A 17,839-nucleotide genomic window follows, 5' to 3' on the forward strand; every position below is an offset into this window, starting at 1 on the left:
TGCCGCGAAAACAAAAGAGCTTTTGCGGTATGTCACGTTTAGTTCATTTGTTGGGTTTGTTTCAATTAGAAGAATGACACTCAGTTAATTATGTGATTTAAATTTTAGGAAAGAGATGTATTCAATTGCCGAAAGTGCTATATGAAACCTCAGCAGAAGGCCATCTTGGCACTCATAATTAAAACGGACACCTTTTGTTGCGGGTGAAATAAAAACTTACACCCAAAACATACGGGATTGCACATGGTTCAATTAACAACCGTATATCCTTCTTAGGAGTAATTCTTAAAAAAAAAATTTCAAAGTTTAACAGTTCGTTAAGGCTTGTGCACAATAAAGTCCCAGGTTTCTCTCAATTTCAGATCTAGAATTTGGGTAGCGTTCATAGGTCCTAGACCATAACATAACGGAAGAAATTTGTTGAAGACCATTAAAATTCCACTCATCCACGTAAGGACGATGAGGACACACATCCAGTTGAAGAACTGCTTGGCAAATACGAGCCTGTTTTAAAGGGGGAAAAAAAATTACAAGGTCACATATTTTTGTGAAACAAAGCATTAGGTATCGTGAGTTAGCTAACCTGGTGAGATAATACAGATGCTCAACGAGAGCTGCATTCAAAAGGAGCTTGAAGGCTAGTGCCGGCAAGTAATGATGGAGGAAGAGCGTGTGGTCGACGAAAAAGTAAGGCAAGAAATGGAAGACGTAGCCAAGGAGAAGCACCTCACCAGTGGTGCGGAATTGGTTCCAAGCCTCTGTAATATCAATAGTACAGCTTTGTTTCACCTCAGAAATATCGGATGTCATCGAAATTGTTTACCTTCATGGATATCAAAGCACTGTCTACGTTGCCTCAAAAGATAGAAGACGAGCAGACTGCAATAAGCTGCAAGGGCGATAGTTGCCGAATACCAGATAAAGATGTTACCCAACAAGTGAATTTGGGCCTATGAGATAGAGTAAGAAATATTGGAATCAACATATTCAAAATTGTCCTAAAAGAATTTGAGTTACATTGGAGTCTGGAGACACCCAATAAGCGATGCCTCTGGTCAAGACAAGCCATTCCCATGGGCTTGATGTGTACATGTGATTTTGAACATTCTCGTTCGAGATGAAAAGCATTCGGATTTGAAGTTCAAAAAACTTTTCCCAGAAACCCATCACAACGGGCTCCAACGGGATAAAATCTGTGGTCATGAGTTCCAGTTGTCGATCTTTCTCGTCTTCGTCTGCGAATAGTGAACACGACAATCAAAATCAAGGATTCATAAATTTTATCAAAGACTCCTATTCACTTACTGCGCGTGTAACGATGCTCTTCGACATTGAAAATGGTATTGGGTTGATTGATCATGACGTCACCGACAATTTCGTGCTGATTGTGCCCCCAATCCGGTAGCATTCTACCAGAGAAGGCAAGTGCTACACTTGTGTTCACGTGGATCAACCGAACCTGTCAAAAAAATTAAGACCCCTTTAATTTACAGCCACAGGAATTCGAAAAAGAAGAAAGTAAGAAAAAATGTGGTTACCATGGACTCCAGAGCATGCCAGACATCGCCAATTTCTTCGCGGTTTGTAATCTCAACTCGCCAGACATCCTGAGCTGGCATCGAGACGTTATGATCAACATAACAACTCACTTCCTGCATAAAAATAAATGTTAGCTTTGAGGTTTAAGAGTTTTTTTTTGCTTCAGGTGTTTTCGAATTATCGTGCCCTTTTGCAAATAAAATCGAAGCTTTCAAGGACATCCCAATACCTGTTTGGTAGGAGACGCTGGGGCAGCCACGTTATGAGAGTTCAAATTGCGGCCAGTAATACCGTGCACAAGTTGAATCTCTTCTCCGTGAGAAATCCTGTCCAGTGGAGCAGCAACAGCAAGATCAGTCCTTAAAAAAAAATAAAAAATAAAGACACGTCTGTCACGAAACATATCATGTCGTCTATCTAATCGCAATCTAAATCAGTACCTGTTTGGCCGCTTGACTATCCACCAGTTGTTGATATCTTTGGCAACATAACATGTAACTTGCTGCTGGTGGGAGGAACCACGCTTGTCAGCATATTTGACAGGGTAGTTGGCCGCATGACTATGCAGCCAGCAGGGTGAGCCGTGAGCGTGTCGCAAAGTCACCTGCGAGCCATGAACGACTTCCAAAGGTTGTCCACGAACGATAGAACTAAGTCCACCCTAAAGCGAAAAGAATGATAATAGAGACAACCCAACAATGAAAGCGGAAAAGAAAAGAAATTGCATACTTCCAAACTAGCTTGAAAGGCGGAAGACATGGCGGAATCATGGGGTCCGGCATTGACCAGTGTAGTTAGATGGATATAGAAAACGCCGATGTAGACCATAAGTGGAACCACGAAGAAGGCAAAGAATCGTGCAACGGCATGGCCAAACACTTGCTTCTTCGTCAGCGACAGGTTCCCCAATACTTTTTCCCAAAAGTCATGGCCAACTAGCGCTAATCCTAGTAGGTAAGAGTATACTCCGACGTACTTGACACTGTTGGGGGAAAATAAGAAAAGAAAATCCAAGAGAAAAAAGGTTGTTTAAATATCACGCCATCAACATTTCGTGTTTGTTCGCGAGTTTTACCATAAGGCACAAGTCAAAAAGATGGAACCAGAAAGGAGCCAACCCCACCAACGTAAAGAATAAGAATGGGCTTGGGCGTTGCCACTGCGCTCAAGAGCACGAAATTTCAGCACACAAAGTACTCCACTCATGGCGAAGAAAAGAATAATAGGCTCCATCAGCATGTAGTGTGATTGCGTCAGCAGGGCATTGTCTGAAACATATTCACAAATGCGACAAGTAAGTATCGTAAAATTCAAATTACAGTCTGATTAATGATTATTTTCACACCAAAAAGAAAGAGAAATCCGGCCAAGGCGGCAGTCCATTGAGAGTAGTTGAGCTGAAGCATAATCATATAGACGAGCGGAATCAGCAAGCTGCCCGTCAATGCTGGAACAGTCCGCATGGCGAAAACCGGCACGCTGGCATTGTAAGACGAGCCAATTTTATCGAATTTAAAATCCCCTGTCAAAAGAAGAAGAAAAAAAAATTATCAAGAAAATTTATTAAACCGTCAACGTGATTTTATTACATTTTTTATTCATCAAGATACTATCAATCATTCTCCGACAGGCTTATAAGATTTTTGAGAATTTCTTGACTTTGGGGCAAGATCTTTTTCCTTCTTTACGAGAGCACTGTTTACTATGGCTAGCGGGCACAATAAACAACGAGTAACACCGTATTAAAACAAATTAAAATTTGTGGCCTCGTCTACCCTCGAGTAAGAAAAAAGGTAACAAAAAAATATCATCTACTTCAGTCATCTTACTCGGGGGCCTTTTACTATTACAAGGAACCTTGAACATTATTTCTTTCGGGTAGTTGAACTACGTGTCTATTCAAGTTTTTTTTTTTACTTTGAATCCCTTCCGGTTGGTTATTACGTGTCCATTTCGAATTGAAAAAAACAAAAAAAAAAAAACGAAAAAGAAAGTGGCGGATCAGTTTTGAATTGAACTACGATAACAAGAGTTTTGATCATGAGGAAAGAGAGCTCGTGTGAGATGAAAATTATACGAACCTTGAAATCCACCCAGGTAGCCGGCTAGGGCTAATAATTGTTTGCCTAAAGGCGGATGCGAGTCGAAGAAGAAAGTCTGTTTCTGGTACAGGCCGGCATAGCGGCCATAATGCAACTCGTCGAAGACGATGCTGTTGGGTTGGTCAAGAGCGTAGAATCGAGTAGCCAATGCGACACCGAATAGCAGCATTGGTAATAAATTAAAGTGACAAGTGACTGCCAGAGTGGGGAGATCGGCCAAAGATTGGCCGGCTGTCGCAGACCCCGCTTTTCGTTGTTTTTTCTCAGACTTCTTTGGAGATGCAGACTTTTTAAGGATAGGCTCCTCTGTTAATTCTTCCGGCAAAGCTTCAGGAGTAGATTCACCATCACCCTGTTATTTAAAAATAATAATTAAATAAAGGTGAATTAGGAGAGAAGCTGACATTAAGTTGTATGAATGTGGCACCTGGGACGAATATTTCAAATGTTACTTTTGTATGCATCCCAGTAAAAATAAAAGAATAAAACAAAAAAAGATGTGTCAAATAAAACAAGCTTAGTAGTTTCAAGGCCAATGTATGCTTTTCCTTTCAAAGACGTGCAGACGTGCAGGGGCTGGCTCTTCCTTTGCATTACGCAGCAATGGGAATGGGAGGGGGATGGGAGAACTACCTGGATGGAAAACAACATGCCAAGGACGAGGGTTCAGCCACCTTACGGCAAAAGCCATCTATGGCAAAACCGCGTAGGTACACGTCGTCAAATGCACGTGAAATAGATGAAGTAGAAAGATACCCTTTTTGCCTTAGCGATAACTCAACGACTACCCGCATGAAAAACGACACAGGAAGTAAAGGCAGCAAACGAAATTCACCCCCTGTGTGCAGTGAAATGTTTTTATGTACAGTACATTCAGTTTCCACATCAGAAATTTGTTACAGTCTACCTCACATGTTATGCATGGGAAATTTGAAATAGCATTACATGTCCTTAGAATTAAAAAATGTAATGCAGCATGACACTTGGCAATACTTGGAGGATGAACTCAAAGCCGATCATGGTGAAACAACAAATGTGTTTGCTAAACTTACAACTATTATACTATGTTATTGCAATAGTTAAATTTTTCATTAAATAAATAACACAATAATGTACATTCCTTTACCTCATCTCTTGGATCTACAGCTGGATTTGGAATTTCTTTGTTTTTTTCATTTTTGTTTTTGTTGCGATTCACTTTTCTGTTTTTAACTTCAGTGTCACCCATTTTCCTCCAGCTAATGAGCAATTGGAGGATGAAATAAAATACTGAGGCTAAGAGTGACTTAGCTGAAAACCCACCTGAAAGAACGTCAAACGCGTACTGAAGAATAAGCCGCTGAGGTGGCGGTATTCAAACTACAACAGGTAACTCGCCTTCGGCGATCACTCGTTGGAGGTCAGCATGGAGTGTTACTAGTTGAGGGTGACTTTGTCGATATTCTTTGCTAACATTTTTGATAATATTTCAGAATTTTCTCTCACTTTCTGCTCAGGATAACCTGATAATCACAGTCCATTTCAATACATGTGGAGCATGCTTTCCCTCTCTTAAGAGTCGGCTGTATGCTGTAATCGGCTGCCCCATGTCAGCCAGACGACACACGACAGCTCATAAGTCACAATGTCAAATGTAAATAAAGCCACCAAATCTTTTGGTTAAAAAATGATTTACTGATTTTGGTTTAAAATGCAGTCATTTTTTGGGATAAAAAATTTTTTAGTGTTATGGTTTCGAAATAAAAGAGTACATAAAACAAATAAAAATTTTTATTCAACATTTAGTAGTTTATCACCGTGGTGAGTGAAGGAAAATAAAAATTTATACGATTTTCGTGTTCTTCTCGTTAAGTTTTACTTTATTTTATTTTTTCGTTTTAATCTTCTTGATGAGTCGGTTTATTGACTCGCAAACGATTCAATTCTCATAGGTGGCAGCACCAATCGATGCCAGCCTAGTGAGTAGGGACATCCTTGGGGCTTTTTCCACCGAAATGCATTTAACCGCCAAAAAACTGGAAGGTACGGTCGAAACTAGTCCCGTAGTCCAGCATGATAAATGCGTACATTTAGCATTTTGTGTTTTTTGCACGAATCTCTAAGTGACTATCCAAGTACTAGTTCAAATCACGTTGGCCTTGAAAAGACTGGACAACTGTTCATTTTCCCTGCATTTTCCCACTTTTTGCATTCAATATGTTGGCTCGAAGAGTGTTGTATCATGCATGGGACCGACTAGCATGCACAAGCATGGCCGTCCATCCATTGAACGAATGCCCTCTTTCAACCAAATTCTTTCAATTTCTTCTCAAAATAGCTTTCTGGAAAGGTTTATTCCATTTCTAATGGTTGTCAAGTTGTAAATCAACCAGCATACTTTCTCCGCCGAAGTCAACCATGTCGTAAGTTCTAGTACTCTTGTATCAATGCCCATTTTTCCTCTGCTCATTTCCCTTTTACTGCAGCCGAAATTATTCAGCTCATTTACAGTTCAAATATCTCAATGATCTGCCTCCTTTGGCCTTCCACAGGCTGAGGTCGTCCATCGAGAACACTGCCACGTTCCAATCAACGTCCTCCACTCAACCCCTCCTAGGCCACGCTTACACCGTCAGCGTGAAAGTGCCATTCTATCGTTCAAAATTGTAAGTTGCATTTTTGAGCCAAGAGATGGTTTCTCATAGTTAACACAGCGATCGCTAGATTTCTCGGGCATCCATTGTAGAGAAAAGTTTAGATAGTCAAACAGTACGACGAATTTTTCTTCTGGATACTGCCAGACCTAAAGCATTTATGAAATGAATTAAGGACCGTTTCTAGAAACTAACCGCAATGACGCAAACGCGGAATTACATATTTCCTTCCCTTTACGAACAGTTTTGCACCCCCTGCTGTTCACCTTTATTAAAAGTGGTACCGTTTGACCAAGGCTTGGTACGATCAAACATTTTATTTTTATTACCAACTACTTTGGAATTAAGAACGAGGAAAATTTCTGTGTGACCCGCCATCGTCCCTTGCCCATGAAAACACTTGTCTGACATCAATACGAATTTTCAGAAGAATAGTCAACATCAATTCGAAATTTGTTGTCCAGTAGATGTGCTATATAATGGTTTGCGATTTTAGTTTTTAAGCAAGACTGTTATCTTACTGTGATTGCTCAATTGTTTGTTAACGGATCGATTGTAATTGACAATATTTCCGGCACATGGCATGCCGTCCTTCTATGCCACGGAATTCGTTTTTGAGATCACGGAGAACAAGCCAATATGTTGTCTATTGAGTTTAACATGAATTATTCTTTCTCCAAGGTATGGTTATCTCCTCCATTATGTACACGTCGGATGATATCACCGTTTGTCGCATTAGTGGCTATCTCCGAGGGAAGATTATTTATCCTCAGGAAATCAGCTGTGCATGATAAAATGAGATTTGAAGAAATGCTCTCATCTTTCAACGATAATCGTCCGCTATAAAACCGAAAATCATCCCGCGTCTCCGAGGGACAACGCACCAACTACAGGAACATTATTTAATTAAAAGTATGTCAAGGATACCGCAGATTATATACCATTCCCTTCATTGGCATCCTTTCATGGAAGGTAGACTATTAGTGTTCTATTCACTTTATGGTTCGCAAATTACGTCATAATGGTAATTCTATGGATTCAGCCTTACACTGTGATGACCGCAAACATCCAATGTGTGCTATTCAATTTGAAGGTGGAGTTCAACTTCGAATAACCTCTCGTGAAAGGAGTATTCTTCCAACCAGACCATTTATTCACAGTGCGGTTTTCAGAGTCGGGTACATGAATTTTTTTTTGTCTTATTGTTTAATTAGAGTAAGTTACGTAACCTGTATTATATTAATCTTATTTGGACAATCAACAAAACCAGTAAGGTGCAGCAGGCTGAGTTGGCTTCTTGGCCCTAGAAAATGCCTAGCAATTCTACATCGATTTCGTTCAACGATATGGAAGTTTCAAAAACTTCAAACCTTCTGTGTTGGAACGGATCAGACAAAGCGTAAAGAAAAAAAATATTAAGAATCACAAGTAATAATATTTTAAACCTAACTTTATGCTACTCTAGGATGGGTACACTTGGGTACCGCCGTTTCCATGGTGATTATATCAATTGCCTTAGATCGACTCTTTGAAATTCGGCGTATTTTCCTTTCGGAAACTGTCGAATAAAACTGTCGGTTGGGTGAGAAAACGCTCTCGTGCATGTCAAACGCAGAGTATCTCTAATATTATTGACTATTTACTTCTACGTTCAATTTTTGTTGTTGTGTTTGTTGTAGTTCAACTAAATTGTGCAGTAGGATGAAAAGCAAGGTGCCTTTCCTAGCTTGCATAAAGCCAATCAATTGGCATGGTGAGTTTCCGTTATTCATGCGAGACTAACCTAAGAGTTTCACGTTTAATGTGATGGGATTCTTGTAAAATCCAGAACCATCAGATATAACACCACGCTCCATTGCCAACTGTTGACTTCGTTCTTAATGGCGACGCATCCCGTTTGCCATGGCTGAGTTGTCTCCAATCTAGATGGGCTATTTCCAGCAGATTTGTCGTCGTGAGATCCGTGGAACGTGAGACAAGATCACATGGATGCATCCTTCTGGTAATCGAATTCTCAACTGTCTATTACTGAAGAAAAGGGAGGATGTGACTCTTTGCACACGAGTCACAACAGACACGTTTCTCACAACTATCTATATTTCAAGTATTTAGAAAAGCTGAAGAAAAAACTTTACAGGTAACACAATCTCCTTCGAACTTTGTTAACATAGTACTACGCAGCATTGCATTAATCACGTCAGCCATTAGCAAGCAAGACAAGTCATTCGAATTACGTTTCAAGTGGAAGATGGGCAGAAGGGCAACATCCTTTTCGAGCTTTGAATAATGATTAAGTCTGTCGATCAATTTTGGTGAAATTGATATCTCTACTATTTAATTATAACGTACTTGAGTCAATGTCCGTACTTCACGGGTCCGTTCTACAGAAGCCGCATAAGAGGCGAACAAAACTGTGATTGTATGATGGGTGGATGTTACTCGAAACCCATTCTATAGAATCTATATCAGAAGGGCCAATGAACTCTGGGCATTCACTAAGTTCATCAGCCGAAATGGCTATGTTTTAATTATTCCGAATTTCACAAAGAGTTAGACTTTCAGGTTCTTGTTTATCAAAGCTCTCTTGACTCAAATTAACGACGTCTCAAGTTAACGAAAACTTCTCTTGTATTGCATTTTTTTTCCTTCGACAGCCATGCAAACATAATTTTTTTTTGCCTCAAATTCCGTCCTTGGTAACATTGACGTGACATTGTAGTGCTACGTCAACTGCAGAGGGTACACACACACACAAAAAGAGGGGGGGGGGGAGGAAGACCTTTGATCTCGTTTTCTCGGAGCCAATAAGATCCTGTGAATGCGCCTCTAAATTAAATTGGTCCAGGCACGAAATAGGATTCCGTTTTTCCTAACCCATGAAATACAGTTGGAATAAAAAGAAATCTATTATGTATTTGACGGTGTAAGAAGTGGCCACGTGAGTTCGGCCAGTCACATGCCCCATTCCGATAGACGTTCGTCGTTCGCAGCAAAAATCAATCAGGACTACCGAATTGCATTCTCTCGCTAAATGTCGAGTAGGACGTAAGTCGTAGCATAGACTTCTTCCCGTCATTTTGTCTTACATAAAAGGGATTACCTCTTCTAGATATAGTATGTTGGATGCCAATCCGATTTTTTTCTTTCAACGGCGACTCATCCAGCTGCGAACGAATTCTTTTGCTTTTCACATTTCTTTAGGAAGATTGTATTCAGGGGATCGGTAGCTGATAGTTTTCCTATTGGTAATCTTTTTTTTTTCCGTAAGATTGCCTTGCATCATGCAGAAAAATATTTTGCGGGTTTCGAAGAGGGTCATGGCTCGATAATCGGCTGCCTACCCCACCTTGTTGGAAGAGGAAGATTAACCTACGAGCTACCAGTTCTCCACCTGAGTTAGCGGGATCGACCTATACGATGTAGTGAACGGTACTACAGATCGAGATGGAAGCGTCTGTAAACGTGTCGAGTTGTTGTGTAGGTGTCACACGTGTAGTATTGTTTTTTTTTTTTTTGTAGTGTGGTTAGTGCATGCGTGTTATTTTAGCTCGTTGCGGCTGTTATCGTAATGTAGCATATCCATTGTAGTTCTTGGTCATGTTGCATATCCTCTGTATAGATGAGAGTATTCCGTTGCGATGTGAAGCGAGAGAAGTTGTCCGATGTCATGAAGATGTGAAGCGAGGAGTAGAGATGTCCTTGGCAAAGAATGACGGGAATACGCAACATGTAAGGAAACAATGGGTGGCAGCGGAGAGAGAAGCCCGCGTGGAGGGGATGGGTTGGGAAATTGGAGGTGGCGGGAAGCCAATCTACGGAGCGACATATTACAAATGGAGGGCTATAACCACTGTGCCAGGACCGCACATCCCAACCGAATTTTTCGTTAGTGGTCAGCTGTTGAGATATACGTGATTATTAATTTAGGGTAAGAGCATGGCGCCGTGGTCTTGGTCTGCCATTCCATTACCCCGGGTTCGAATCTTACGGGTTTCTTCTCTTTTGGTGGCATTTCTTAACAGAAACCACGTTATTTATCGGGTTTTCATTTTTAGATGGCATCATATATAGCATTAAATAGCTCCATTAATTTCAAATTAGCCCGAATTTTCTTCTCCTGTTGCCCCACCACGCGACTAATGTACGAAAAAGGAAATTCTATTTTTCGTATGAATTTCTTTGACCTTCGAAGGTACGGTAAGCATAGCCAAAATTATTTTAAGTTCCTTTTTCTTTTATGGACCTTGAACAGTTTTGAAAACCTCGATGAGATGTTTGCTCAGTCCCTTGGGATGGGTATTGTTTTTCCTCTATCCCTTCGGCAATTTTTTTTTGCACCTTTTTCTTTTGAAAGGTTTGAGAATCTGCATTTCAGATAGGAGATTCCGTCAGCCCATCAAACGTGAGGGGAGGGGTGATCAAAAATCCATGATGGCCGCTTCTTTTTCTTTCTTTTCCTTTCCCCCTTTTTTTGTTTCATTTTTCCGTAAAATGTTTCTGACACTAGCTATGAAAATCTGATGACGTCAGTTACAACAGGCAATTTTTCTCGTTAGATACGGGGAAAGGGAAAGTCCCGATCAAAGTAGTCTGTGCCTGGCAGCCCATGCATTCGCTGATTTGCTCCCCATTTTGTTTTTGAAAAGTAAACTTTACGGCTACAAAGTACTCGACCAGTTTCTTACCGACCTTTTGTTTATGTATCATTATTAGATTCCAAGTAAGTCGTAATTTGAATATGAGCCAAACTTTAAATCGTTAATCTGGTTTGATTTACTGGTATCCATGTTGTTGATAGAACGTGGCGCCCAGATACCAAATTGAAGAAAACCCCACATCGACAATGCACTTGTTTGTTTAAAAATTACGTTTACATGACAACCTCGTCTCGTTTTTCACTTTTTATTTCGTGCCTCTCTTTCACGAATGTCAAATGGAACGACTGGAAGGCTCGCAATGTGCAATCGTGCGAGATGTAATAACCATGTCGACTTGGTTATTAGCTGTTTGCTTTGTGTAATGCGCAAACATCAAGACAAAAGGTTAAAGCCTTTAAAATGCTGCATTATTCCCTTTTCTATCGTTGCTAATGTTTTATGATGTTCGCCTTCAAATATGTGAATTTGCCAGTTTGCTCATCGCATCCGACTATGAAACTCGGTTTTCGCAGTACTAGGGTCTAGTGAACATTTAACGGCATTATCTTTAGTTAACTCTACTTAAGAGGTACAGTGATCTTCCACGTTTAATGAGGATGTCCATTTAGCCTTAAAATGGTTGGGTTTGGATTTTTTTTTAAAATTATGTATATCATAATTCGTAACCCACTAGTTTGTTTCCACCCAAGGTACGTAGATTTCTGAGGTATTTCAAAGACATGATAACACGTTTTCCAGGGGTGCCCTATTAACCCGCAACACGGTGCAAATAGAGGGGGAAACCTGCTGATTTTGAATTTGTATTGCTCACTTGAGTGAAACATGCTTATTGAGTTTTTCTGGTGTTCTGATCTTCTCCAAGAAATGCATCCGCACGGTTGCCCTTTCATATCCTTATCTACAGACGATGCATATTGCGTGACAACGACCGGGACTTGGCTCCCTGGAGATGATTCTTGTTATTGCGACGTGACACGAGCATAATTTTTTTTTCTTCCAACTGATTTCGGAGAAACTTAGACTTGTTTGACTTTCGCTTGCCAACTCAGCGTGACTCGTGAAACAGAAAGGTAGCAATTTCAATTCGTGATTGATCAATACCAATAAGATGAATAGATGCTGACATTTGTCCTGGTGACTGCCAGTGATCTGCGGCAACCGATTCTTCTTTGACGTTGACAGATGTTTCACGTTTTGTCATTTACTTCAATTCCTTTAACCTTAAGCTCTACAAAAATAAAATTTTAGGACGTAATCTTTGTTCAACATGTAAATTTTTATCTCATTTTTAGGACCATCAAATTTCGATTTTTCATCGCCGGATTTTTTTGCACAAAGAGTTACAATATTGACCCTGCAAGGCTGAGCAGGATACTACCACGAGAGGCATCAGACCCTAGCGGACACGGGATAGAGCATCACGTGTGCGTCTCACGCCTGGAAACCCGCCCGTACTGACGGATGGCGCATGTCCCGTCGCTTCATAGATGCTGTTTGCAATTTAACCAGTTAGTATACTGATTTATTTAATAAAATCCTCTAGCGAAAGACAAAACGTGTATAGCCGAATGGGCTCCATGGCTTTTTGTTTTGGCTGTTTGCTCGTTTTTAATTAAAGTTCTATTCACTGTGAAACATAAGGCACCCACATAGTAACCACGGTGAGATCTGAAAATTTGAAATGCGCGCGCAGCAATCACGAAGCAATGAAACACGATTCCGTTTCTCGTTCCCACCGCCCATATACCCATTTAGAGGCATATATAAAGGAAACCTAGCTTACCTTCGACTTCAGACTCTCTTCGATACTCGTGTCAGGTGTTCCCTTGCTGTATTTGCTCTGTCTGTTTTAGAAATTCTAAACGTTCGGTTAAATCTCAAGTGAACTGACGTGATAGGGTTTCAAAACCGAATGTTTTTATTCCATTTATTTTCTGGAAACGAAACATGATCGAAATCAATAACAGTAACAACCATTACAGTGATAAGCTTCGAAAACTGCAAGACTCTTCGTTCAAGTGTTTCGAATTAGTTAACGTTGAAGCGCAAATCATTCCGCCGATTCGTAACATTAACGACTACAAGAAATAGGTGAGTTTTCTAATTTCTTTTCCCTCCGTGTTCGTTGATGCAAAAGATTCATTTCCAAGTGTCCTTCATGGAACTAATTGTTGTGGCTTTGGTTTCATTATAGATCTGAAATGAGGCTGTTGAACTTGAAAGCTGGATTTTTAAGGCGGAGGGCTCCAGACTCGCCCTTGTCGGCCAGACCACAGCCGGAAGAGGCTCAAAAATGGGCTGAATCATTTACTGCTCTTATGGCATCCAAATGTAAGTCATTTCTTACTATAGAAAACAAACGGTGTGCCTTAAATTAAACGATTCGCTCTCTTTCTCTCTTGTCTAGACGGATCTTCCCTTTATCGCGCCTTTTTACTGCGAGAATTCAGCAACGAGAATCTGGAATTTTGGCTGGCCGTTGAAGAATACAGGAATTCTAAACCCCAAAAGATGGCCGCTAAGGCTCAACAGATTTACAATGACTTTGTCGCTGTCCAGGCTGCTAAAGAGGTGCGTTTATTCTCATATTAGTATCAACTATTTTCTATTTGATTTTCATTTTAACGTTTTTAAAAGCATTTGTACTTAATCCCATTTCCCTTCTTATCTCTTGATCCATAGGTCAATCTGGATTCCGAAACGCGACTCATCACCTTGACTAATGTCCAGTCTAACAATCCTGACCAGCACGCATTCGATCGAGCCCAAAGACGCATCCAGCACATGATGGAACGAGACTCCTACCTACGTTTTCTGCAGTCAGAACTGTTTCTTGAACTCGTTCAAACGAACCAATGTCCAACATCAACCGGTTGCGGTACAAACGACTCTTCTTCAGTACTATAAAAAAAAAAACAAGAAACAAGAAAATCACAAGCAGCACCCGATGTGTAACTGTACAAACGGAATGCTTTATCAGGATGGCTGGAATGATTTTCGTAAGGCACCGTCCCTCACATTTGATGTGAAATCGTTTAGCTCTCGCACACTGTGATATTAGTCGGCGTCGGTTCGTCTTTCTACTTTTTCTAACGTTGATTGCTTGAATTATATTTTCTAGAAATGTCCATGTTTTATGTTAAAAATCGAAATCGACTAAAGTTGAAGTCTATAGTCCGTCTCTGAAAGGGATCGTTCCTCTTGCCAATCCGTTATCTGTGTCTGTGAAATGCTACCGAATGAAAGAGAAGTTTCCTTTCAGTATCCTTCATTGAAACCTTCATTCAGAATTGGGTTTGCTAAAAACTGATTTGTTAATACCATTCGATAAAAGAAACATGGTCGGTGGACCCGATTCTTCTATCGTTGTTATCTCTATTTTGATACTGATCGTACAGTGATATCTACTTTTTAAAAAACAAATGGCCACACTATTTCATGGAACGTACTGTATGCACTAAATTGACTATGTAATGGTGTTAATTGAACAACAAAATGAACCAGTAAAGAAAGAATTCATTTTTAACTTTCTCCCACTGTATATATGGAAAGATGTAGCCAATACAGAAGTTTAATCACAACGAGATGGGAACTCATTTTGCGAGCTACAGACACATATTGTCCTTATGCATTCAAAAAGCGTGACGTCAACGAAAGTCTTCGGAAATAAGATAAACTTTATGTCGTTCTCGTTAGCCCTGTCGCCCGTCTTTTCAATTTTGAATAGAGGTACCCAAAAAAAGCCAAACAGCTTCTCCGGTCGGTCACAGGTTGTTTTGCACTTCGACGGTGTCCAATTCGTCGAGGTGTATTATCAATGACGTCAACGTCTGTAGCCATGAGGCAAAATTGCACTCCATTTCGTCGACTTCTTTCAGCAGATATGACATGAGACATTCGAAGGGAATCTTTGATAGTCAGAACGTGAAATTTGGCCACAAAAAGCTTGGGCCAACACAGCGAAGACCTTCATCGCTGCCCCGAGTTTCTTGAACGAATGCTAATTATAGGCAAATCATGCGAATTCGAAGGAATGTGCGTCATATCGTTTCACGTTTGCTAACACTCTGTTATTGGGACAGCTAATCGAGCTGTAATGCAATCCACATCGATAAGCCCACCCAAAAGTTTGCACTTGATTTTGTTTGTAGATATTCTTTTTGTGCAATCGATCTAAAAATAACTAAAGAAAAAGCGGAAGAAATATAGCAGAAACATTTTGGCAAAGCGAAAGAAAGTAAAAAGGAGAATTGCCCTTGTAAAAAAAAACGATCGTTATCCTATAAAATGGAAGATAAAAGAAATGCGGATGAGCCGTAGTGAAGGAACATTGAAGACAACTCTAGTTTGACGTCATCCGTCGAACAAGAGGTTGTTAGTCGTTACATAGAAACACTTGAAAAAGTCATCGAGTTTCATTGTTTGTCGTTGAGTCAGTCGGTCATTTTGTTTTTTTACTCCGTCCATGGTAACATTAGACTTTAGAAAGTGCTGTGTATAGTTTTAAAAGCAAGTGCTCGTTGGATGTTGATTGCACACACAAGCTATTATCGGGCGACGAGAACGATCTGGGTCCGATCTCACTTGGCCCTCCAGGCTATTGGAGAGAAGTATAGAAAACTGGACAACTGCCCAGGTCGCAAAGTATGATGGGCGTATGGAAAGTTTTGAATTAGAACTTTTGACTCCAACCGCATGACACGTCCATTTAGGGAAAACAAAAAATGCCCTTTCCATTGTTTTACTTTATATCAATTGTATAAAATTCGTTTCTCTCTCTCGTTTTATAATTCAATCTGGTGTCTAGAAACACTTAACTGCTGGCTGTTTGTTTGGGCATGTGCAGCACAACACGCATTGATGCATCCTCCGGATAGTAAATCACCATCCAGCTGATGGATACGAAGCTATAAGTGTTAGCTTCCCAATCAAAATGGTTTTATTTCCTGGCCGATAAAAACAAAAACTATGTTTTTATTGTTCGTTTGAGTTAGGTCTCATTCGTTTCGTGTCACGCTATACGTCGTTGAATTTGCGGTATAAAAAAGAAAGGGAAACAATTCGGGAAGAAGACGATACTTAACTAGTATAGATTTTCGAAGCTGAGGTGATGATTATAGCATGTCTAACAAGTGATGACAATAAAGAAATGAAGTATTTAACAGGCGTCACGTGTGTCGCCCACGTGACATTTTTTCGCTCAAAATCAGCGCTTTCGCATGCATTATTCATATTCAAAATTCAAGTTCTTATGTATATATGTCTAGCCGAGGACTATTCTCATTGAAATCGATGGTTTTTTTCAAATGGTTAGCGTAGAGCCGTTGCTATTTTCGTCTGTTACGTGACATTCGGTGAATTTCCTGCTACGTTTTTACAATGCAAATGAATGCCCTTGAAATGGTCGTTCGTGCAACAACGCGCACTAGGCACGTGTGATAAAACAAAACAAATACTTGAAGCGTGACTGCGGCATTTTTCCAAAGACCCGTGACAATACAAGGAAAACAGCAACATCCATTTCATTATCAAAATGGTATAGGAGCATTAGTAAATTGCAAATTGGATGTGAACCTATGACACATTACAAGTTTGGAGTGCAGCGTATAATATTTACACGTCTACGACAAAGCTTTCTGGGAAGTCGTTTTCCTTCGTCGCCAGGATTTTTTGTTTTTATGGCTGAGGTACCGAAGCGAGCAGCGAGCCTCGTCTTGCGTCAAGTATCACTTTCTTCCGATTCGATAACGAATGCACTTTATATTGAGATTTACTTGCGTTATTATGTGCTGTTGCATTGTATTGGACCAAAGGACTATGCAGCCCAACGTTGTTTCGTGGATGAATGAGTTAAAAAACGACAAGAGGTTCTTAGAGTCAAATTTTTAAAGGACAAGAGTTGGTTAATGACTATGTTTGTCTCCCACACAATCAACAATCAAGATGAGAGAACACGTCAAACACGGCGAAGAGTCAAAATTGATCAAACAGGATCCTATTTCTGGTGGGACGAAGCTGAAAATACTTTGATTTTCAGAACGAATTATTTGCCAATTGAGATGCAAATTCGGTACACGTGCAGTGTTCGGCACGCGTTCATCAGAACCCGAAAGACTTTATCGTATGGCTAATCAATAGTGTTTCTATCCATCGTCCGATGTTTTTTGCATTGTTTCGTAGCAAGCTGCTCCAGTTTCGATCTAGTTGCATGTCGCCTGGGGACTTTTGCAGCGTTTGTGCGTCAATTGTGTCGTTGTGCGGATTACCGTGACACATGGACAACCAGTTAGCGAGTTATCCATATTTTGAATGTTTGATTAACAGATTATTAACGTGGTCCTATATTCTCGTATAGGTTAAATGACGTCCGACAAGAGCCTCAAAGTGGCACAGTTTTGAGGTTACTGTCCTGGCTTATAAAACAACTGCTGCGTTCCAGCAAATGCTCACGTCAGTTTCTGCAGTACTTTGACCTTTATTGCCGATTCACTTCTAACTTTTCTCCGTTATAAATTGCCCATCTGATACGGTGAATCGACATGGCAAAGATGATACGATCGAACGTCGAGAGAATCGGCTGTTCTTTTTTACTTGCAAAACAACCGGAGCAATGGACGCATTTCCTGATTCTTGATGAGTCATTCAACCCGAAAAACGTAAACAGTTATAAAGAAGGTGACTGTAGAGTCCCGTGTCGTGTTCTATCTAAATGCAAAAAAAAAAAGGAAAGAAAAACAGACTCGAAAAGAAATGTAACAAATATAGAAACAATGCGTGGACACTCGTTGTTCTATACCTTATGTTCTGTGGAACGATCACATGCGCGCGCAGCACAAAATAAGGCGAGCCCCAAAAAGAATTGGTTGCATTTCAGCCAGCCAAAATCTATACGACCCTCACTTTGCTT

General features: G+C 40.3%; 2 protein-coding genes across 9 annotated transcripts; one reads left to right on the forward strand and one right to left on the reverse strand.

Moving 5' to 3' along the window:
- Positions 1-96: 96 nt before the first annotated feature.
- Positions 97-5,206, reverse strand: LOC116931889 (protein O-mannosyltransferase 1). 3 transcript variants are annotated; one of them, XM_032939556.2, is made up of 14 exons: positions 4,944-5,206; positions 4,768-4,879; positions 3,621-3,993; positions 2,885-3,061; positions 2,615-2,807; positions 2,269-2,521; positions 1,980-2,200; positions 1,769-1,898; positions 1,539-1,652; positions 1,306-1,459; positions 1,018-1,235; positions 824-950; positions 584-758; positions 97-504 (listed from the first exon to the last, which is right to left on the reverse strand). In XM_032939556.2, exons 2-14 carry the CDS (start codon positions 4,867-4,869, stop codon positions 318-320), a joined length of 2,424 nt encoding a protein of 807 aa, XP_032795447.1. In that variant the 5' UTR covers positions 4,870-4,879; positions 4,944-5,206; the 3' UTR covers positions 97-317. The 3 variants fall into 3 exon arrangements, with proteins under 3 accessions (XP_032795447.1, XP_032795456.1, XP_032795438.1); XM_032939565.2 differs by lacking the exon at positions 4,768-4,879 and having other exon boundaries at positions 4,944-5,205; XM_032939547.2 differs by having other exon boundaries at positions 4,768-5,205.
- Positions 5,207-5,655: 449 nt separating this feature from the next.
- LOC116931914 (regulator of G-protein signaling 8) lies at positions 5,656-14,513 on the forward strand. 6 transcript variants are annotated; one of them, XM_045173005.1, is made up of 13 exons: positions 5,656-6,043; positions 6,107-6,286; positions 6,956-7,246; positions 7,317-7,452; positions 7,545-7,673; positions 7,740-7,856; positions 7,954-8,027; positions 8,103-8,411; positions 12,225-12,440; positions 12,574-13,023; positions 13,127-13,263; positions 13,340-13,503; positions 13,615-14,513. In XM_045173005.1, exons 11-13 carry the CDS (start codon positions 13,134-13,136, stop codon positions 13,837-13,839), a joined length of 519 nt encoding a protein of 172 aa, XP_045028940.1. In that variant the 5' UTR covers positions 5,656-6,043; positions 6,107-6,286; positions 6,956-7,246; positions 7,317-7,452; positions 7,545-7,673; positions 7,740-7,856; positions 7,954-8,027; positions 8,103-8,411; positions 12,225-12,440; positions 12,574-13,023; positions 13,127-13,133; the 3' UTR covers positions 13,840-14,513. The 6 variants fall into 6 exon arrangements, with proteins under 6 accessions (XP_045028940.1, XP_045028943.1, XP_032795478.2 ...); XM_045173008.1 differs by having other exon boundaries at positions 12,915-13,023; XM_032939587.2 differs by lacking the exon at positions 12,574-13,023.
- Positions 14,514-17,839: the final 3,326 nt, after the last annotated feature.

This window comes from Daphnia magna, linkage group LG1, assembly GCF_020631705.1.
Source record: "Daphnia magna isolate NIES linkage group LG1, ASM2063170v1.1, whole genome shotgun sequence".
NCBI classification, from domain to species: Eukaryota; Metazoa; Arthropoda; class Branchiopoda; order Diplostraca; family Daphniidae; genus Daphnia; species Daphnia magna.